Genomic DNA, 23,213 nt, shown 5'->3' with positions numbered 1-23,213 from the left:
AAATAATAATAATAATAATGTTATAAGAGACAAGGACGGACACTACATAATGATCAAAGGATCAATCCGAGAAGAAGATATAACAATTATAAATATATATGCATCCAACATAGGAGCACCTCAATACATAAGGCAAATGCTAACAGCTATAAAAGATGTAAGTAACAATATCTCAATAAGAGTGGGGGACTTTCAACACCTCACTTACATCAATGGACAGATAATCCAGACACAAAATTAATAAGGAAACACAAGCTTTAAATGACACAGTAGATCAGATAGATTTAATTGATATTTATAGGACATTCCATCTGAAAACAGCGGAGTATGCTTTCTTCTCAAATGCACATGGAACATTCTCCAGGATAGATCACATCTTGGGTCACAAATCAAGCCTCAGTAAATTTAAGAAAATTGAAATCATATCAAGTATCTTTTCTGACAACAACGCTATGAGACTAGAAATAAATTACAGGGAAAAAATAAAAAAACACAAACAAATGGAGGCTAAATAATACGTTATTAAATAACCAAGAGATCACTAAAGAAATCAATAAGGAAATCAAAAAACAGTGACAGACAGACAAATGACAATGAAAACATGACGATCCAAAACCTATGGAATTCAGCATAAGCAGTTCTAAGAGGGAAGTTTATAGCAATACAATCCTACCTCAAGAAACAAGAAAAATCTCAAACAATCTAACCTTACACCTAAAGGAACTACAGAAAGAAGAACAAAGGAAACACAAATTAGTAGAAGGAAAGAAATCAGAGCAGAAATAAATGAAAAAGAAACAAAGAAAACAATAGCAAGGATCAATAAAACTAAAAGCTGGTTCTTTGAGAAGATGAACAAAATTGATAAGCCTTTAGCCAGACTCATCAAGAAAAACAGGAAGAGGACTCAAATCAATAAAATTAGAACTGAAAAAGGAGAAGTTACAATGGACACTGCAAAAGTACAAAGCATCATAAGAGACTACTACAAGCAACTCTATGCCAATAAAATGGACAACCTGCAAGAAACGGACAAATTCTTAGAAAGGTATAACCCTCCGAGACTGAATCAGGAAGAAATAGAAAATATGAACAGACCAATCACAAATAATGAAATTGAAACTGTGATTTAAAATCTGCAAGCAGGGCTTCCCTGGTGGCGCAGTGGTTGAGAGTCTGCCTGCCGATGCAGGGCACACGGGCTCGTGCCCCGGTCCGGGAAGATCCCACATGCCGTGAAGCGGCTGGGCCCGTGAGCCATGGCCGCTGAGCCTGTGCGTCCGGAGCGTGTGCTCCGCAACAGGAGGGGCCACAGCAGTGAGGGGCCCGCGTAACGCCAAAAAAAAAAAAAAAAAAATCTGCAAACAAACAAAAGTCCAGGACCAGGTGGCTTCACAGGTGAATTCTATTAAACATTTACAGAAGAGCCAACACCCATCGTTCTCAAACTCTTCCAAAAATTTGCAGAGGAAGGAACACTCCCAACCTCATTCTACGAAGCCACCATCACCCTGATACCAAAACCAGACAAAGATACTACAAAAAAAGAAAATTACAGACCAATATCACTGACGAATATAGATGCAAAAATCCTCAACAAAATATTAGCAAACAGGAGCTTCCCTGGTGGCGCAGTGATTCAGAGTCCGCCTGCCGATGCAGGGGACGCAGGTCCATGCCCAGGTCCAGGAGGATCCCACATGCCACGGAGCGGCTGGGCCCGTGAGCCATGGCCACTGAGCCTGCGTGTACGGAGCCTGTGCTCCACAACAGGAGAGGTCACAACAGTGAGAGGCCCGCACACCATAAAAAAAAAAAAAAAAAATTACTAGCAAACAGGATCCAACAACACATTAAAAGGATCATGATCAAGCGGGATTTATCCCAGGGAAGCAAGAATTCTTCAAAATACGCAAATCAATCAATGTGGTACACTATATTAACAAACTGAAGAAGAAAAACCATATGATCATCTCAAGAGATGCAGAAAAAGCTTTTGACAAAATTCAACACTGATTTATGAATAAAAACTCTCTAGAAAGTGGGCATAGAAGGAACCTACCACAACATAATAAAGGTCATATAGGACAAACCGACAGCAAACATCATTCTCATTGGTGAAAAACTGAAAGCTTTTCCTCTAAGATCAGGAACAAGACAAGGATGTCCACTCTCACCACTATTATTCAACATAACTTTGGAAGTCCTAGCCATGGCAGTCAGAGAAGAAAAGGAAATAAAGGGAACACAAATTGGAAAAGAAGAAGTAAAACTGTCACTGTTTGCAGATGACATGATACTCTACATAGAGAATCCTAAAGGTGCCATGAGAAAACTACTAGAGCTAATCAATGAATTTGGTAAAGTTGCAGGATACAAAATTAATGCACAGAAATCTCTTGTATTCCTATACACTAACAATGAAAGATCAGAAATAGAAATTAAGGAGACAATTGCATTCAGCACTGCAACAAAAAGAATAAAATACCTAGGAATACACCTACCTAAGGAGGTAAAAGACCTGTACTCAGAAAACTGTATGTCACAGATGAAAGAAATCAAAGATGACACAAACAGATGGAGAGGTATACCATGTCCTTGGACTGAAAGAATCAATACTGTGAAAATGACTATACTACCCAAAGCAATCTACAGATTCAATGCAATCCCTATCAAATTACCAATGGTATTTTTTACAGAACTAGGAAAAACAATCTAAAATTTGTATGGAGACAGAAAAGACCCCGAATAGCCAAAGAGGTCTTGAGGGAAAAAAACGGAGCTGGAGGAATCAGACTCCCTGACTTCAGACTATACTACAAAGCTACAGTAATCAAGACAATATGGTACCGGCACAAAAACAGAAATATAGATCAATGGAACAGGAGAGAAAGCCCAGAGATAAACCCACGCACCTATGGTCAACTAATCTATGACAAAGGAGGCAAGGATATACAATGGAGAAAAGACAGTCTCTTCAATAAGCGGTGCTGGGAAAACTGGAAGCTATATGTAAAAGAATGAAATTAGAACACTCCCTAACACCATACACAAAAATAAACTCAAAATGGATTAGAGACCTAAATGTAAGACTAGACAATATAAAACTCTTAGAGGAAAATATAGGAAAAGCACTCTTTGACACAATTCACAGCAAGATCTTTTTTGACCCACCCTCTAGAGTAATGGAAATAAAAACAAAAATAAACAAATGGAACCTAATGAAACTTAAAAGCTTTTGCACAGCAAAGGAAACTATAAACAAGACGAAAAGATAACCCTCAGAATGGGAGAAAATATCTGCAAATGAATCAACAGACAAAGGATTAATCTCCAAAATACATAAACAGCTCATGCAGCTCAATATTAACAAAACAAACAACCCAATCCAAAAGTGGGCAGAAGACCTAAATAGACATTTCTCCAAAGAAGACATACAGATGGCCAAGAGGCACATGAAAAGCTGCTCAACATCACTAATTATTAGAGAAATGAAAATCAAAACTACAATGAGGTATCACCTCACACCAGTTAGAATGGGCATCATCAGAAAATGTACAAACAACAAATGCTGGAGAGGGTGTGGAGAAAAGGGAACCATCTTGCACTGTTGGTGGGGATGTAAAGTGATACAGTCACTATGGAAACAGTATGGAGGTTCCTTAAAAAACTGAAAATCTAATTACCATATGACCCAGCAATCCCACTACTGGGCATACACCCAGAGAAAACCATAATTCAAAAAGACACATGCACCCCAATGTTCATTGCAGCACTATTTACGATAGCCGGGTCATGGAAGCAACCTAAATGACCATCGACAGACAAATGGATTAAGAAGATGTGGTACATATATACAATGGAATATTACTCAGCCATAAAAAGGAACGAAAATGGTCATTTGTGGAGACATGGATGGACCGAGAGACTGTCATACAGAGTGAAGTAAGTCAGAAAGAGAAAAACGAATATCTTATACTAACGCATGTATGTAGAATCTAGAAAAATGGTACAGATGAACCAGTTTGCAAGGCAGAAATAGAGACACAGATGGAGAGAACAAATGTATGGACACCAAGGGGGGAAAGTGGTGGGGGGAGGGTGGTGGTGGTGTGATGAATTGGGTGATTGGGATTGACGTGTATACACTGATGTGTATAAAATAGATAACTAGTAAGAACCTGCTGTATAAAATAAAATTAAGTTTAAAAAAAAGAATTGTAAAGAATTCCTAAATACCGTTTACTTATACTTCCCCAATTTTATTGCTTTACCACGTCTGCTTTCTCTGTAAAAGAACATATTTTTCGTGAAAGGTACGAGCATGAGTTGCAGATGTGAGTCCTCTATACTCCCCAGTGCTTCAGTATCTCCAACAATGTCATTCTATCATCTAGTGACCATAAAATTATCAAATTGAGGAAATTAACATAAATGTCGTACTATTACCTAATACACAAAACTTATACAAATTTCATCAGTTGCCCAGATAATGTCTAAGAAACAAAATTTGGGTTCGGTGTGCAGTGCCCTGTCTCTTTAGCTCTTTTTTCACTGGAGCAGCCTTTCAGCCTTTTTCTTCTACAACCTCAACGTTTTTTAAAGTGCATGCCATTTTCATGGTAAATGGCTGTAACTTGTGTTTGCTAGATATTTCCTCACAATTTAGATTCAGGTTATGCATTTGGGGCAGGAATACTACAGAAATGACGTTGTGTCCTTCTCAGAGAATTACAGCAACAGTTCCCTGAAATTTGTTTGTACCAGTAGTGGCAATATTAGTTTTGATTGCTTAATTAAGGTGGTAAATGCCAGATTTCTCTTTTTCCAACTGTAATTAATAAGTATCTTGTGGGCAGATGTTTTGAAACTAATAAAATAACCTCTCATAAAGCTGTCACTCAAAAAAAAAACCCAAAAAACTGTCACTCACCCAGTTTTAGCATTCATTAATGATTCTTGCCTAAAACAAGTATTACTGTGCTGGCTACCAAATGGTCGTTTCCTTTCATATTTATTGATATTCAACTGTTTAAAAGAGTTTTCTCCTCTTCCCTAGTTGTTTATACATTTATATATCTATATATCATTATGGATATATGGATTGTTATTTTATTCTTTGGGTTGTAACCTGTTATCATTATTTATTTGGTCCCAGTTTTGGCCAGTGTGTTAGAGCTGCTTGCAGTGTCCTTCGGGGCTTGTTCTGTGGCCTAGCATGTGCTCTGTGCGGCACAAAGTTCCATGTGTGCTTGGGGAGTCTGATGCAGTGGAGTAGAGCGCTCCACATGTCTGCTAGGTCCAGCTGGTTTAGAGTGTTCAAATTGCCTGTTTCCTTGCTGAATGTCATGGGTTGAATTGTTTCCCCCCGAAAAGAGATGTTGGAATCCTAAACCCCCACCTCAAAATCTGACCTTATTTAGAGACAGGGTCTTTACAGAGATAACTATGTTCAAATGAGGTCTTTAGGGTGGGCCCTGAACCAATAGGACTGGTATCCTTATAAAAAGGAGAAATTTGGACACAAAATAGACACACATAAGGAGAAAAATGATGTGAAGACACAATGGGAGAAGACGGAGACCTAGAAGTTGAAGAGAGAAGCCTGGAACAGATTCTCCCCTCACAGCCCTCAGGAGGAATCAACCCTGCTGGCACCTTGACTTCAGACTTGTAGCCTCCAGAACTATGAAAAATATAAAAAATAAATTTCTGTTACTTAAACCACTCATTTTGTAGTACTCTGTTACCACAGCTCTTGCAAACAAATGAAGATTTTGGCTGGAAAACAGGGTGCTGCTTTAGCAAATACCTAAAAATGTGGAAGTGGCTTTGGAATTGGTAGAGGATGGAAGAGTTTTGAGGTACTTGATAGAAAAAGCCCAGGTTGCCTTGAGGACACTGTTGGTAGAAACACGAATGTTAAGGTAGTACTGGTGAGGTGCCAGACAAAAATGAGGGACGTGTTACTGGAAATCAGAGAAAAGCGGCAGAGAACTTGGCTGACTTGTGTTCTAGTGTTTAATGGAAGGCAGAACTTGTGAGTGATGAACTTGGATATTTAGCTGAAGAGATTACTAAGCAAAGTGTTGAAGGCATGACTTAACTTCTTCTGAGAATGTATTGTTAAACATAAAGGAACTAGGTCATGAAGATCTGGAAGACTCTCAGCTTACTCATATCACAAAAAACGAGAAAGCAAGCTCAGGAGAGAACACCAAGCATGTGGCCAGACGCTGCTTGCTCAAGAGATTATGGGTGTATGGCTTGTGAATCCAATTAATCATCTCAGCAGAAATGCTACCAACTTGGACTGAAGGGAACAGAGCAAGGTTGAAAGGAAGGAACTTTGTCAAACTTCTGAGATTCTACAGGCAGGAAACAGGCTGATAGAACCATCTAGCTGTGAACATAGGTTATCCTTAAAGCAAAGGGAAGAATGACCCTGAGGGCGGGGCCACTTCCTTGGTTCCAGAAGGTGAAGCCTTTTTAATTCCAGAGGGCTGGCCCACCATCCAGGGTTGAAGGGGCAGGGCCACCACCCCAGTGGGCTCAGAGGACAGAGTATTTAGACAAAGAGGGTTATTCTCAAGCCTTAACATCTAATGGAATTCACCCTGCTAGTTTTTGGACTTGGTTGGGACTCATAACACCCTTTTTCCTGATGATTTCTTCCTTTTGGAATGGGAATGTCTATCCCATGCCTATCCGATCATTGTATTTTGGAAGCAGATAACTTATCTGGTGTCACAGATTCACAGATGAAGAGGAACATTGCCCCAGGATAAATCATATCCCAAGTCTCACCCATACCTGATTTAGATGAGATTATGGACTTAGAGTTGATGTTGGAGTGGACTAAGATTTGGGGGGATGTTGGGCAGGGGTGAATGTATTTTGCATGTGAAAAGCATATGAATTTGGTGGGGTGGGGAGGGGCAGGAGGGCAGACTGTTATGGGTTGAATTGCATCCTGTCAAGAAAGACACTGGATTCCTAACCCCTAGTATCTCAGAATGTGAAGTTAATTAGAGACAGGGTCTTTACAGAGATAATCAAGTTTAAATTAGATCACAGGGTGAGAACTAAGCCAATATGACTGGTATCCTTACAAGAACAGGAAATTTGGACACAGAGCTGGTAACAGCGAGGCATGGGGTACTGCAAGAATAAGCTGCCTCCTACAAGGTATGGTTCACGTTTTCACTGAAGGGAAGGGCCTCTACATCAGGAGTTAGTGGGTTCTGTGGGTAATACCGTGTCTGCCTCAACCATTCAACTCTGCCACTGCCGTGCAAAAGCAGCCGGACAGCAACACACAGTCAGATTGTGTCTGCCTGTGGTCCAAGGAAACTTGATGGATGGACACTGATATTTGAATTTCAAATAATTTTCTCATTTCATAAAAGTTTGGATCTTTTTAACCATTTAAACATGTAAAAGCTTCTTACTTGCCATCCATACAAATATGGGCTGCAATCTGTATTTGGCCTGCAGTCTGTAGTTTGCCAACATCTAGGCCATATCCCCGAGTGAAGAGCATACAGCGCAAGGTATATCACGAGTTTGCTAGGCTGAGTCCTCGGATACTTCTCAGATATCGCTACTCCAATTATCAAGAGACAACTTTTCTAATGCACGTTTACATAAGGGATTAGTGCGTACTTAAGGTAGATGACTCTAATTCAGCAAGCCAACTGTGTATTTGGTTTCCATCATCTCAACGCTACAGCTCTGAGTAAGCAATTATTTCAGCAATGTCAAAGCGTGGCTGAGTTCAGTACTCTGCCTTGAGATGAGATTCCAGGCCTTCAAGTCTGTCCTTGTTGTGTTTAAGAGCCAATGTAACCAGAATGAGGCATCTCATCTCCTGCCCCAGGTTTCCTCATTAATTTAAAACTCTTCTAGGACAATAGTTCCTCAGTATTCCCAGAATCTTACCAACGGGGGCCACAAGGTTCTTGGTGTACACAAGCAATAACACTATCTCATACTATGTACTAAAAAGTATCCACCTTGGAATATAAACAGGAATCTGAAAGACTTTCTTCTTGTCTCAGGAAAAAACCTAAACCACACACCCAGCTGTTCTTCAACAGTTTACTACCTACAGCTACTCCAGAACAACGACTTACCAGTTGAAACCCTTCAGTGACAAGAAATAGGAACTCATTCTGCTTAACTTCAGCAGAAAACAATATTTATTGAAAAGATGAGGAAGCACACAGAAGACCAGAAAACCAGGTTCAAAAGGGGCATTATCCAAAGTTATTCTGAGAAATCAAAACAGCAAGAACTAACTGATGGTCTCAGTAGAATTCTGGGACAAGAATGGGTTCCAATATTTCCCTGCTGGTTCATGGGAGACTGAAATCGAGATGCAAACTCCTGGAAAAGAGGCTCCCATTTCCCAACAACGGCAGAGTGCTCACCTGTGACTGGTGGAAAGGATACCCTGAAAGACCCACCGCAAGGGTGCACACACACAGGAGGGGTATTTCTCCAGAGAGATCTAAGCCGCTCTTACCAATCAATGCGGAACAGACACTGAACTGTTAAATATAATCAATGTTCATTATGGTGAGTGCTCTTAGGAAGCACCCCTGTTAACAACTGCCAGACCCACTTGCTGGATAAGTAAATTCATTTGGAATGAGAACTGAATCCTTTCATTTATTAAAAACTATATTATCTTAGTTATATTGCTAAGAAATAAAGAGACAACACTGATCCTTAGCATTTAATGTGGAGAATATTAGAGGGTGTTATTCCATAAACTATCAAATATAACAAGTTACATTTTAAAATAAAATACCAAAATTTTTTAAAACACTATTCAGTGTTACTCAGGAAAGTCACACTCCATACCTCTTAACCTTCAGAGTATGTTCCTTGCCATTTTCCTGCTATTACTCTAGTTACATATTAAAATAAAAAACAACTTTACTCTCTACCAAGACTTTCTTCAGCACCACATCTGGAATGCGACTCCCCATGTAACACAGCTTCCACGGGAAGTGCTTTCCTGATTTATTAAAGTTACAAGGGTTTCTCAATATGAATTCCCCATGTTAAATCGTCATAATCAGGCTACCACTTCTGATACAGTTACTGCTCCGTACTCCTGCAACTATTCTCTTGTATATAAAGATTTGTATGACTTACTTCTGAAAGCTTTTGCACATTCATTCCAAATATGATTGGCCTCTCTCTCGTATGACTAATTTGATAAAAGAGTATTTTTAGGACTTCCTGCCTCTATTATCCTCTGAAGTCTTCTGTGGATCAGCTTCTGTGAGAATGCTTCTAACATCTACTCCGCTCTGATTTCTCACTTGTGAGTTTTTCGATGTATACGAAGCCCTGAATTCCAGCAGAAGGATTTCCCACATTCAGAGCATTTCCATGGCTTCTCTCCTGTATGAACTCTCTGATGTTCACTGAGAGACGACTTTTGAGTGAAGGCTTTCCCGCATTCACTGCATTTGTGGGGTTTTTCTCCTGAATGAGTCTTCTGGTGTATCTGAAGTGACGCCTTCCTAGGATAGGCTTTCTCACATTCGCTGCATTCATAGGGCTTCTCTGTTGAATGAGTTCTCTGATGTATAATTAGCTGTGATTTCCCACAAAAGGCTCTCTCACAGAAGCTACACTCATAGGGTCTCTCTCCTGTGTGTGCTCTCCGGTGTATAACGAGGTATGACTTGCTGCTGAAGGCTTTCCCACACTCACTGCACCCATAGGGCTTCTCTCCCGCGTGAGCTCTCAGATGCGCGGTGAGCTGTTCCTTCCTACCGAAGGCCTTCCCACATTCACTGCACTGATAAGGATTATTTCCTGTGTGAATTCCCTGGTGCACAACAAGTTGTGTCTTCATGCTGAAGGCCTTCCCACAATCCCTGCACTGATAGGGCTTCTCTCCCGTGTGCATCCTGATGTGAACGAGGAGATACGACTTACTCCTGAAGGCTTTCCCACAGTCACTGCATTTATGGGGTTTCACTCCTGTGTGAGTTCTCTGGTGCACAATGAATGGGGACTTCAGACTAAAGGCTTTCCCACATTCACTGCATTCATAGGGTTTCACTCCTGTATGGCTTCTCTGGTGTAAAATCAGCTGTGATTTCCAGCTGTAGGCTTTCCCACATTCACTGCAACCATAAGGTTTCCCTCCTGAGTGAATCTCCTGATGGACAATCAGCTGTGACCTGAATGAGAAGACTTTCCCACACTCGATACAGGAGTAGGGCTTCTCTCCTGTGTGGACTCTCTGATGAGCATTGAGGTTTGACTTGGCACTGAAGGCTCTCTCACATTTAGTGCATTCGTATGGTCTCTCTCCTGTATGAATTCTGAGATGTACAATGAGCTGTGATTTACAACGAAAAGCTTTCCCACATTCGTTACATACACAGTTTTTTTCTATACTATGAGTTCTTTGATGCTTAAGAAAATATGATTCATCACACCCATGAAACTGATCAGGATTCTGCCTTAGATAGCTTCTGGCTGAAGCTAAGTTTTGTGTCAAGCTTTTTCCATGTGTATTATATTTAAGGAGACTTTGTCTTGAAGAAATGTGGCTTTTGCTCAGATGAAGCTTTCCAAATGCATTACAAGCATAGCTTCTCTCAACACTTTCGAGTTCATCTTGATTTTTCTGGTACCATTCTTTCCAACCTTCTAGAAAAAAAAAACAAAAAACACCATATATTTAAAATCATAACACAAACCGAATATAGAACTAAAGGGCTTTAGAACTGCCATGTAATGAGTGTTTTTCTTTTGGTCCAGGCCTCTGACACACTGGTTTAAAAGAAATACTGGCCAAGTGCACACACATCACATAACCAAGCATGGGGGCAAGGGGAAGTGAATCAAACCAAAATAAGTCCCTTTACAGAAATGGGTAGCCGATTAGCAGTGATCAAAAATGTTTTTTTTAAAAATAGAAGTTTAAAAAATTTAGCCTGCACTTAGAAGCCAATGCCAACTATTTATGCCAATTTTATTATTGCAGGAGTTTACTCATAAAGTTAATTCACAGGATACAGAATAGCTAGGCATGACATGTAGGTAGGTACAATGAGACATTAAAAGAGAGACTGAGTGAGCCATAAGGAAAGTAAGGCAAAAGCATTCCAAACAGAAGGAAGAACAAGTGCAAAGCTCCTGGGGAAGGAACCTGTGTGGCATGGTTAAGGAACAGAACAAAGGCCAGGACAGCTGAGACCCCCTGAGTGAATAGAGCGAAGGCAGGAACCAGATTAGGCAAGGCCCCAGGAAAGAGTTTTCACCCAAAGGACTTTAATTAGAGGGGATCTCGATTTATCTTGTGCTTTTAAAAGATCAGTGGCCGTTACGTAAAAACGAATAGGAAAAGGGCAGAGAGCCAAATGAAGAGCCACTGCAGCAGTCCAGGATGACAGGGTGGGGCTGGCTGTCCTTCTGGAGCTGAGCAACGTGGACATACTTGGAGAGAGAACTAAGAAAGGTACTAATGGACTGGATGTGAGAACCCAGAGGAGGGGAGGACTTAGTAAGTCCTAGATTTGAGACTTGAGAAGCAGGTGGTGCTGCTCTTTGAGACTGAAAACACTGAGAGAGAGACATGTTCGGAGGAAAAACAAAGGACTCTGTTTTGGATCTTATTACATTTGAGATCATAGTTAAGTATCCAAATGGAGAAGCAGGTAGGCAGTTAGACCTCAGTTCAGTGCTCAGTAAAAAGTAGGCATCAACAGCACATACAAGGTATTAAATGACGTTGGGGATAACGTCTTCTAGGGAACACGTGTTAATTAAAAGGGATGCCAAAACAGCCCTGGAGCAGAAGACATTTAAGGTTGGAGAGGAGATGCAGAGAGAATGGGAAAGTCCATCTGTGAGGCCCAAACAGTGTGAAGATGACAGTGATAGCAAGACAAGGGTTAAAGGAAAGGAACAGCAGCAGGGTGCAGTCTGGACAGCAGCCGTCCAGACAAAAGCATTCCAAACAGAAGGAACAGCAAGTACAAAGCTCCTGAGGAGGGAACCTGCGTGGCATGGTTAAGAAACAGAACAAAGGCCAGGACAGCTGAGACCCCCTGAGTGAACAGAGTGAAGGCAGGAACCAGATTAGGCAAGGCCCCGTACACACTGTCTGTGTGTCAGCACCCGTCAGACACACAGCCTCAGTCACCCCCGTACACAACTGCTGCGCTGGGGGCCTCAGTAGATGTCCTGCTTTCTCAGGACTGCTTGCTAAACACTTTTCTGCCCAAAGTGGTGGGAAACCGGAGGAAGAAGAGCAATTTCAGAAGTGCCTTCCCATTTCTGCCACTGAGAATGCAGAGTGGGAAAGCCCAGGGGCACTCTCCTGCAAGCATATAAAGCTGGGACCAGAGCGCACGAAGAAAGGAGGAGGAGGATGGTGATTCTGCTGTTACAACACTGGGAGGAAAAAAGCTTTGATTTTCAGGACAGAAGAGCCTTTCCACAGTTACAGTATAGAAGAGAAGCCCAAACTTGGACAACTCAAAAGGGAAGAGTAAGCGGGGTCAGGGAAATAAAAGCAGGGTGATAAAAACTACCTAAGATACAGGTGAGACTAGGCTAGGTTTCAGAATTCTTTTAAGAAAAGAGCCCAAGGGACTTCCCTGGTGGTCCAGTGGTTAAAAATCTGCATGTACACTGCAGGGAGCATGGGTTCCATCCCTGGTCGGGGAACTAAGATCCCACGTGCTGTGCGGTGTGGCCAAAAAAAGAAAAAGAAAAGTGCCCAAGAAAGTAACAGTTGTAATTTCCAAGTGACTCGTGTGAGAAGAGAGAAGGAAGCAATGAAATCTCCTAAAACAGTCAAGGGGAGAGAATGAAATGAAAAACTATGGGTAAAGTCAAGGGACTTAATTGCAGAGGCAAGAGAGAAAACAAGGCCCATGACTACGGGAAGGAAGGCAGAGAAAAAAGGTGCCAGAAGGAAGGAAACTAACCCAGAAAGCAACCTCTCGGAGCCACGGGAGGAAACCGAGGGCCCCGTCCTTACCTGAGGACTCGCGGGCTCATCCCAAGTCCACCCGGTGGTTCAAGGACTTCAAAGAACAGTTGGCACACACAACACTCCCTGAGTGCCAGCCTCGGTTCACTCCAGACCTCCCCTCTCCATGGTTTCTGCTCACCCACCTGGACAGCTCTGACGGGAAACTTCCGCATTTATTATCCATGGCTCTTCTCCTTGCTCCAACTTGAAGACTAAATCAGGTTTGGTACCATGATACCCTGTTAAGGGAAAATCACAAAGGATGTGGGCCAAACTGCTGGGGACTAGAAAAGGAAGCTACGAGCTCAGAAAGGAAGCAGCTCATTTGCACTTGCAGAAAGATTACAATGAGGGGGTGAAGACAGGATAGGGACTAAGAACATATGACCTCCAGAGCTCAAGTCCATAATCATTAATTACTTCAGAGACCCCGGGATAGAACAACAAAAGAAAAAGTGGTGGCAACTTATGACTCACGACCTGAGCCGAAAAGAGAAGCTGTACTTACCCACAGACACCAGGTTACTATAGTTTTCCAGAGTCACATCCCGGTACAGGTGCTTCTGTGCAGAATCCAGTAACTGCCATTCTTCCCAGGTGAACTCCATAGATATATCCTTGAATGACGACAATCCCTGTAACAATACACACACCATTCCACAGGCTGCAATTATACTGGGAGACATGGAAAAGATGTAGAGGACCCAGGAAAGGAGAATGTCCCTCCACAGACTGCATCCTGAGCCCACCACTTGCTTTGAGAGAGAATTAAAAACTAATAATAATAAGTGAGCCTCTGTGTGCTAGACACTCCTTTGGGTCCTGAAGACTTCAGGATGAGTGAAGCCCACTCTGGCCTTCAGAAGCTTTTAGTCTTATAGAGGGAAATGAACAGCTATGGAGGCAGAAAAAATAAGGTGTTTCCAGTCTGATAAGAACCTATTCAGGGAGACCTTGCATGGGGTGGTGAGCACGACTCTAACTACAGGCACCAGACACACAAGGTCTGACCCTCCGGAAGTGCCTGCCGTCTGGCCGGCTGCTCAGCCCACCTGAGTCTCAGTGGGAGCGAGCACATGAAGTAAACATTCCAGGGACTTCCCTGGTGGTGCGGTGGCTAGGAATCTGCCTGCCAATGCAGGGGACACGGGTTCGAGCCCTGGTCCGGGAAGATCCCACATGCTGCGGAGCAGCTAAGCCCGTGTGCCACAACAACCAAACCTGCATTCTAGAGCCCACGAGCCACAACTACTGAGCCCGCATGCCACAACTACTGAAGCCCGTGCACTCTAGGGCCCACGTGCTGCAACTACTGAGCCCACATGCCACAACTACTGAAGCTGCACTCCTAGAGCCCGTGCTCTGCAACGAGAGAAGCCACCACAATGAAAAGCCTGTGCACCACAACGAAGACCCAACGCAGCCAAAAATAAATAATTTTTTTTAAAAAAGAAAGAAAGAAAGAAAAGAAAATGTGCCAAATAGGTGACTTCCCAGGCTTCTTCCAAGAAAATAGGGGTCCACGACCGAGTCAACCAGGGGATACCCAGCACAGACTGTGAACCTAAAGCCCAGGTCGCGGAGCCACAGGACACAAGCCAGTGCGGGGGCGTCTGTTCCCTGAGGTGCGCGGGTCCTACCAGGCGGCCCTGCGGCAGTGTCAGCCGTGCAGCCTGCATGACTGGTGCTTGATGCCTCTGAGAACTACCCAGTGTGCTCACAATAAATTCCTCTCACAGGACCAAAAGATAGCGGCAAGCCACAGACCCTCAGGGGACCATTCAGTAAGTACTTATTAGGCACCAACCGTGGACACAGTCCCTGTCTTCAGTGGGTTTCCATTCCTGCAGGGGAGATGCCAGTAAACACACAGCCACCTAGCACGCAGGCGGTGACAGTGCTCTGACAGGTCTCCAGCAGCTTCATGGGAGAGAGGCAGGGAGGAAGACACAGGCGCTATCTCAGATGGGTCATCAGGAGCCCCCTGCTGAGGCGACATTTGGGCAGAAACACAAGCAGTGTGAGAATGAGCTCTGAGATTTCTTCGGGAAGAGCCTTCCACGCAGCATGAAAACAAAGGCACAGGCCTGCAGGGCTCAAGGACGTGGTAAGGACTTGGATTTCATTCCACAGGAGGAGAAGCCCCCGGAAGGCCTTGGACAGGGTGGCGCGCTCTGACCCCCACCTGAGACCATTCTGACTGCCACGGAGAGGGGAGGGGTCCTAGTTCCAGTGAAAGATGAAGGTCCCTGGGGCTGGAGTAAGAGCACTGGGGTAAGGAGTCGTGGTTGGGTCCCAGGCATCCAGTGAAGCCAGAGGCAGAGACGCCCCGGTGGAGACGACAGCGCAGAGAGAGAGAGAAGGACGTCGAGGAGAAGGCAAGGATCTGGCCGAGCAAACGGAAGACACTGCCCTCTACAGGTTGGGAAGCCTGCAGGACGAGAAAGGGAGGGATGGGGGCTGAAGACAAGGAAGCAGCAGCTAGAGGAGCCCCGACTGACGCCCTAACAGGCTCCTCCCCAAGAACGCTGCCTGCAGCGAGGGGGACCCCGGGGAAGACACAGTGAGTGCAACTCTGGGGGAGCCTCAGAGGCCAGTGGAAATACAGGGTAGAGCCCTGTCACAGGCTCCAAGCGATCCCCGTCGTGCTGGGGACTGACCACCAGATGACAGGAGCTTCCCATCCCAACCCACGAGGAACTCCCACAGGGACAAAAATTGAAGTGGGAATAAAGAGAAGAGCCTCCCATCTCCCACAGCCTGAGTCGGGGAAGAAAAGGGGTTGGACTGTAGCCTGGACTTTCCAACGCCTGGAAGTTAACTGACATCCAAATACTTGGCTCTTGCCAAGATGACTGCCAGGGCCGGGGAGGGACAGCTGACAGGGCACGTCTGAGGTCGTGATGGAGAAAAATGAAGCCGTGACATCAAGTCCAGGGCATTCATGCAGGGGGGAGGAGAAACAGGAAGCAAGGCCTGAGGCAGATGCCACAAGAGCAAACGCAGACCAAAGGGACAGGATGGAAGAAGAAAGGGGTAGAGCAGAGAGTGTATTTTATTTTAAGCCTTTTGCTATTTTTAAGCTTGATAAGAATAAAAACAAAATACAAAGGAAATACTACAAAAAAATTTAATTGGGCAAGCATAATCAAGAAATGAGGAGACTTCCCTGGTGGTCCAGTGGTAAAGAATCCGCCTTCCAATACAGGGGAAGCGGGTTCGACCCTTGATCAGGGAACTAAGATCCCACATGCCGTGGGACAATTAAGCCCGAGCTCCACAACTACAGAGCCCGCGTGCCCTGAAGCCCTCGCACCACAACTAGAGAGAAGCCCGGGGGCTTCCCTGCTGGCACAGTGGTTAAGAATCCGCCTGCCAATGCAGGGGACATGGGTTCGAGCCCTGGTCGGGGAAGATCCCACATGCCATGGAGCAACTAAGCCCGTGTGCCACACCTGCTGAGCCTGCGCTCTAGAGCCCGTAAGCCACAACTACTGAGCCCGTGTGCCACAACTACTGAAGCCTGTGTGCCTAGAGCCTGTGCTCTGCAACAAGAGAAGCCACCGCAATGAGAAGCCCACGCACTGCAACGAAGAGTAGTCCCTGCTCCCCGCAACTAGAGAAAAGCCCTTGTGCAGCAGTGAAGACCCAACGCAGCCAAAAATGAATAAATAAAATTTAAAAAAAAAAAAGAGAAGCCCGCGTGCCACAAGGAAGAGCCTGCCCCACAATGAAAGATGCCGCAGCTAAGACCCGAAGCAGCCAAAAAAATAAAGAAAATAAATAAATTTTAAAAAAAGAAAAGAAAGAAAAGAGGGAATGACCAAGACAGGGTGCATAACTCTAAGATAGAAAAGGGATTTTAAAATTCATAAACGATCACTATACACAAGCAGTTCTGCTATAATGTGATGTTACCAAAAAAAAAAAAAAAAATCACCACTATGCAAAGTCTCCGGCTTATGGGAAGAGCACGGTTGGGGTGTGACACCTTTGTAGCACACAGGAAAAAAGAAAATCAGGAACCTTAATAAAAACAGTAGCAGTTTTACACGTTTGATTTGAGAAATACATAAATACTACCATAAATATGGCACTGTACCTTGAAAAACGCCTGATGTTTGCGTGTCAGAAGGGCCGTAGGTTAGTATAAAGTGGTGAAAAGAGGCTTGCCTGAAATCAGTCAGAAAGCTCACATTGTTCCCTAAGATATCAATCATGTTGAAACAAATTTACATCCTTAAAGCAAACATGATAGCAGAACTGACTGTATTTACAAATTTCTTCCAGTAAATTTGAAAACTTAGAAGAAATGGAAAATTTCCTAGGAAAATAAAATAACCAAAATTTGCCTAGAAAGAATTAGGAAGACCAGACTGACTAGCCCATGGTCATAAAATAAACTGAAACAGTAATCAAAGGTATACCCTCTCCATAAACACAACAGTCCCACACTATCTTGAAAAGTAAGTTCTATCAGCATCCAAGGAACAGAAAATTTCTCCCATATCTAATCTGATGTAGAGCCAGGAAATGATAGGAAACCCATCACACAAAACCTGTACAACCCTACAGAGCAGGCAAGGACAGCACAAACTGTAGTCCAATCTCATTTATTAAAAATACCTAGATAAAGACACTAATAGAGTAAAACAAATCCTGTACATATATACATAGCAAACTATGAATGAAGTTTATCCAGAAATTTAAAGGACAGTCCCAACTTTAAAAAAAAAAACACAACCGTATCAAAGAAATAAGTAACATTAGTACATTAATGGAGGACAATCATCTCAATAGATGAAATAAAGTACTATGAGGAAATTTAACGCTTTTAAAAATCGGAATTCAGTTTGTTACAGGTAAAAGTAATTTCCCTAAGCCTATAAAAAAAATCATACTTTGTGTGAAACTAAAATCAGGAACAAGACACGGACGCTCACATCAACTCTGCTAGTCAGCACTGTCCCAGAGGACCCAGCACAGCAGGAACAAAGCAAAATGCCAGCGATAAACACTAAGCAAGAAGAAACTACTGTCATTATTTACAAACATCTGATTTTCTGACTAAAAAACCTAACAGAAACAGCTGGCATAACATGAGAACCGATAAGAAACATTGGCAGGGTGGCAGTTAAAAAATCAACATGTAACAGCTCTTTCATACATCAACAGTAACCAACTTGAAAATGTAATAAGAACCACAACAAATCTAGAAAGTACTCAGGAATAAAGCTTAAAAGTAGAGAAAAACTTATCGAAAAATACACATGTGATAAAATACATAAATGCAAAGGCAAAGAAAACACAATAGCCCAGATATGGAAGCAACGTAAGTGTCCAGTGATAGATGAATGGATACAGAATATGTGCTACACACACACAAACACACACACACACACACACACATACACACGAACATTACTCAGCCATTAAGGAAAACCCAAAATCTTGCCATCTGTGACAACATGGATGGAACTAGAGGGTATTATGCTAAGTGAAATAAATCAGACAGAAATACAAATACCATATGACCTCACTTATATGTGGAATCTAAAAAATTAAATGAACAAATAAACAAAACAAAAACAGACTCATAGACACAGAGAGCAAAAAGGTGGTTGCCAGAGGTAGAGGGGTGAGTGAAATAGGTAAAGGGGATTAAGAGGTACAAACATTCATTTATAAAATAAATTAGCCACGGGGATGCAGCATAAGGAATATGGTCAATAATACTGTAATAACTTTGTACTGGGACGATTATCAGCCTTGGGGCAGTGATCATTTCATAATGTATGTAAATGTCAAATCACTATGTAGTACACCTGAAGCTACCATAATACTGTATATCAACTAAATTTCAAACATTTTTATATTTTTTAAAAAAAGAAAAAAAAAGAGGCCTGAGTAATCGAGTAACATTTATGATAAGTAGACTCAATGTGGTATAAGGATATTAATTTTCAACAAATTAATTTATAAATTCAATGAATTCTCAATCAAAATGCTAAGAAGATATTTCTTTTCTAACACTTATTCACAATAAATAAAATCATACATCTGGACTACCGCTGCTACAACTAAAAAATTAATGGTAAGTTACAATCCTCATGAACATCAGAGACCCACGGAAGCAAGGAGGACTAAATGAACCAAATTTCAGAGAGAGGAGAGCTCTTTCCAGGTGAGCTAAGAGCTGGCTGGCTGTTTACTTCGCCAAGGGCATTTGTCGAGCCTGAGAACAGGTGGGACGGGGTCAGCTGAGACAGAGGACGACACCAGGAGAAAGAGAAACCAGTGGAGCCTTCGATGTCCCCCTGGACAGCAGGCTGTCCCCCTGGGGCATTTGCTGAGTGCGGTCAGTACAGGAACTGGGCGGGAATGGCAGACTGACTCTCCCATAGTCTCAAGGCACTTAGGACACAAAGTACTGCGAGGGAGGAGCCTGTGATCGGCACACCCCGCTGAAAATACAGGTGAACCGAGTCGAACTAAAGCAGCACCCCAGCCCCAAACCAGCTCAATGTCTGTTTAGATGAGGTGATCAGTCACTCCCCAACTGCACAACAGAGGAGAGGGGAAAGAGGCTCTGGTAGAAAGTAACATTGAACTTCAGTCTCTGTGGCTGTTCCCTTTATACCAATTCATGTACACACACACACACACACCCACACACACACACAAGTAAAGAGAGAATGACAGAGCTAATCTGGGGAATCTGGGTGAAGGGTGCTTTTTTTTTTTAATACAATACAGATTATTTTATACTATTCTTGTAACTTCTCTAGTTTTGAAATTATTTCAAAATAAAACATAAAATGTAATAAACTTTAGGGCTTTCCAGATGATCCTTTGCCTACTGAAAGGGCCCTACACAATCCAGCCTTGCTCTCGCACGCTCCCTCCCCGTTCCTGCCGCACGCCTCCTTTCCACTAGACAGGGCACCTGCCGGTTCTCACCTTAAGGCCACTGACTTAGCTGCTTCCTGTTCTGCGCCCCCATCCTCCCATGATCATCCAGCTGTCATTCAGACTCTGCTTAAATGCTGCCTCAGGACAGGGTTGCCAGTCTGAAGTAGCCACCCAGCCTCTCATGCAGGAGCACTCACAACTTTGCTCCTGATGTCCCCTGGTGTGTCTAACCATCTCCCATACCCTTCACGGGGTCATGGGCCCTGTCAGTCTTGTTCACCCCTGCATGCCCTAGAAAATTACCTGGAATAATAGCCAATGAAGGCTTGCTAAACACGTGCACTCAAAAACAAGGAAAGACTGTCTACATTTGTTCAAGTCTTTTAGGTCTTAAGAGGCAATAAGAGCACAGGCTCTGAAGACACTCTGCATGGGTCTGAATCTCAGCTCTGCCACCCTCGTGTCCTTGTTTCCCTTACTAGTTTGGGACCTGGCAGGCTCCCCAGTTTCCTCAGCTGTAAAATGGGGACATACTTGCCTCACAGGGCCGTGAGGTGCTAATGACGCCACACACACAAAGTGGCTAGGCCAAGAGTGGTGCCTATTAATATTATTCAACAGTTGTGAAGTCTTCTTTTTTCAGGTCTGTACCCTTATGGTCACTTATTTTATCTTTTCCAATTGCTATTGCAAATACGTTTTCTCTCGTTGTACTCTCTGTATAGTTATTGTTTAAAAGCAAAAAGTTCATTGATTTTGAGGTTAACTGTACCCCTCCGGCCGCCTTGGTGAAATCCCTTCTCCCCTGACACCCAAACTCTTGCTGTCACACTTGATCACCTAAAAAAGTGTCTATACTATTACTAATCGCTTCTCTACATCCTGCTGCCCACAGTCGCATGCAATCCCTTCACCTCTCAGGAACTGACCACCTGCACCACCCCCGACATTCTCTCTGCTCTGGAAAAGCTGCTTAAGACCCACACATTCTGAAGTCCAGGCGGCACCTTTCGGCCTCATGAAATACTCCTGAGGCATTTCGTATCATGGCTTCTAGGAAGCTCTCTTTTCTCAAATTTGCAGCGGAAGAAACCACTCTCCAAATGTTCTGTCACCTCCCTTGCACCCCAGCCCTTCGGCACCGCCGTCCTGGTTGCCCCGAGTCCTCTACTGGTCCCTCCTGGGGCTCTCCTCGTCGTACCCTGCGCTCCCCCGAACACAGGCGCCTTTAATCTGCACATGTTAGTTGAAAACCCCTACCCAAGCCTACAGACCCGACGACAGGCACTGCGCTTCGAACACCTACAAGCCCGCTCGGCCCCTGGATGCCTCTTCCAACAGTGTTCTCAAGGCCGGAAACACGAGCAGCGCGCCAACGGCTCGGTCCACTGGCCCTCTCCCCTCGCGACGCGGATCCTTCCGGCTCTGAGCCCTCGAACCCGCCCGTCACCCTGCCCAGCGACCACCCTCCACAAGAGACCGCAGCTTCTCGAAAGCAAGAAACGTACGTAATTCCTTCGCACTGCCAGCGCCAGTCTCAGCGTCAGCACACAAAGACACTCGGTGTATGAGCATCTCAACAAGTGAATGAACAAAGAGGAGGTTAATTTCCCTGATGGGGCCCGAAAGGGCTGGACACGAAGACAACTCCGTACTTGTGTGTGAGAAACCTGAAACGACAGAGGATCACTTCCTTCACGAGGACCCTCGCTGCCCTCAGAATTCAGGGGCCGCTGTAGACCATAAAACAGGGTACCTGCCGAAGGACAGGGCACCGGACACAAAATGCCCGAAGACGAGGAACGTTCCTGGAGACCCAGGCGGACGGCGGCGAACACGCGAGTTCAGGCCCTGGTGTGGCCGTCACGGGATGAAAACGTCTACGCTCACGGCCCAGTCAGCTTGCGCAAGGGAGAAAGTCCCGACTCACCCAACACGAAGCTGTCCGGGACCTGCTGGCCATCCCGCGCTGTTTCGTGCAGGGTCTCCCGGCTGCTCCCACCCCGCCCACCCAGCAGGGGCTTCGCGCCCCACGGAGGGAGGGTCCGCGGGCACCAGGCACCTGCCCGTCGGGGCTGAGTCCCTCGCAGGGACGCGGGCTCCGGGACCGGGCGGAGGGAACCGGGGCGATGAGTTTGTACCGTTCCGCAGCCGTGAGGCGGGAGGGACCGAGGCCGGGCTGGCCGCCTCCACGCCCGGATCGACCGTGGGGGTTCAGGCGGCCAAGAGCCTGGCGCGCACAGGACGTTCCGGGCCAGGGTACCTTCGCGTCTCCGCCAGCTCCGCGGCCAAGGAAACAGTACGTCCCCGGCCCGCCTCTGTGCACAGTCGCTCCGCAGGCTGCAGCCCGCTAGGCGCGTACTCCGCTGAGGCGGGGGTGCGGCGCACGCGGAAGTACGTCACGCGACCAGGAGCGGCCGGCAGAAAACGACATCTCCCAGAACACCCTGCGGAGGAGGCGGAGGGCCTGGGGAGAGCGGCGGAGGCTGACGGGAAAGGCGGGCTGGCTGGCTTTGCAAGCGCCCGGTGTTCCTCCCTGCCAGCGCCTGCCCGCGCAGAGTCCCTCTCCGTGCAGGGGCTGGCGCTCGGGTTTGGACGCCACACCGGGTAGAGTTCCGACCGGAGGGCACAGCGGAGAAGAACACCGTGTGAGGCTGCAAGCTGCAGTGCACAGGGTTATAAAACAGTTGTGAATATCGGTAGATGAAAAGAAAAATAGAAGTACATCACTAATGGGAGACATGAACATGCTAACTCTCCGTCCGAGACAGAGCAAACAATAGCCGACTGAAAAAAAACGCACAACCTAAACGTTGAGACTTATGTTTTATTTTATGGCCAAAACTGAGGCCTTAAGCTTGGGACACAGCATCTTAGCTCTGAGGGGCTGCTCCAAAGAGGCAAATGGGGAAGCCAGGATATTATAGGAGTTTTTGCAACAAAGAGCAGGTAGTCAGAACATCAAAAGATTACTGTTGATTAAAGAAAACCACACATCTCAAGTTAAGGAATTCAGGGCTTTTTCTTGTTGTTGTTACTTTTACCATAAGGAAGAGATTTATTTATTTGTTTTGGTAACTTACCATAAGGAAGAGTTTTTTTATTTTTATTTTATTTTTGAATTTTACTTTATTTTTTATACAGCAGGTTCTTATTAGTCATCCATTTTATACATATTAGTGTATACATGTCAATCACAATCTCCCAATTCATCATACCACCACCACAACCACCACTTTCCCCTCTTGGTGTCCATACGTTTGTTTGCTACTTCTGTGTCTCA

The 23,213-nt window shown here is 44.5% G+C and overlaps 1 protein-coding gene across 2 annotated transcripts; it reads right to left on the bottom strand.

Annotated features, from left to right (window-relative positions):
• Positions 1 to 9,331: 9,331 nt before the first annotated feature.
• ZNF26 (zinc finger protein 26) lies at positions 9,332 to 21,893 on the bottom strand. 2 transcript variants are annotated; one of them, XM_065890089.1, is made up of 4 exons: positions 21,861 to 21,893; positions 13,527 to 13,653; positions 13,162 to 13,257; positions 9,332 to 10,683 (listed from the first exon to the last, which is right to left on the bottom strand). In XM_065890089.1, the coding sequence occupies exons 1-4, from the start codon at positions 21,891 to 21,893 to the stop codon at positions 9,332 to 9,334; spliced, it is 1,608 nt and encodes a 535-aa protein (XP_065746161.1). The 2 variants fall into 2 exon arrangements, with proteins under 2 accessions (XP_065746161.1, XP_065746162.1); XM_065890090.1 differs by lacking the exon at positions 13,162 to 13,257.
• Between the last annotated feature and the right edge of the window lie 1,320 nt (positions 21,894 to 23,213).

The sequence above is a fragment of the Phocoena phocoena genome, chromosome 13, assembly GCF_963924675.1.
Source record: "Phocoena phocoena chromosome 13, mPhoPho1.1, whole genome shotgun sequence".
Taxonomy (NCBI): Eukaryota; Metazoa; Chordata; class Mammalia; order Artiodactyla; family Phocoenidae; genus Phocoena; species Phocoena phocoena.
This window is presented reverse-complemented; position numbering and strand designations above follow the sequence as displayed.

Bases quoted from the DNA above. Each gene is read 5' to 3' on its own strand.
- ZNF26 (XM_065890089.1), bottom strand. From the start codon at position 21,893: ATGGCCAGCAGGTCCCGGACAGCTTCGTGTTGG. The intron at 13,654-21,860 runs GTGAGTCGGGAC...GTATTGTTACAG, and splicing joins CCCGGACAGCTTCGTGTTGG to GGATTGTCGTCATTCAAGGA. The intron at 13,258-13,526 runs GTAAGTACAGCT...TTCCCTTAACAG, and splicing joins TAGTAACCTGGTGTCTGTGG to GGTATCATGGTACCAAACCT.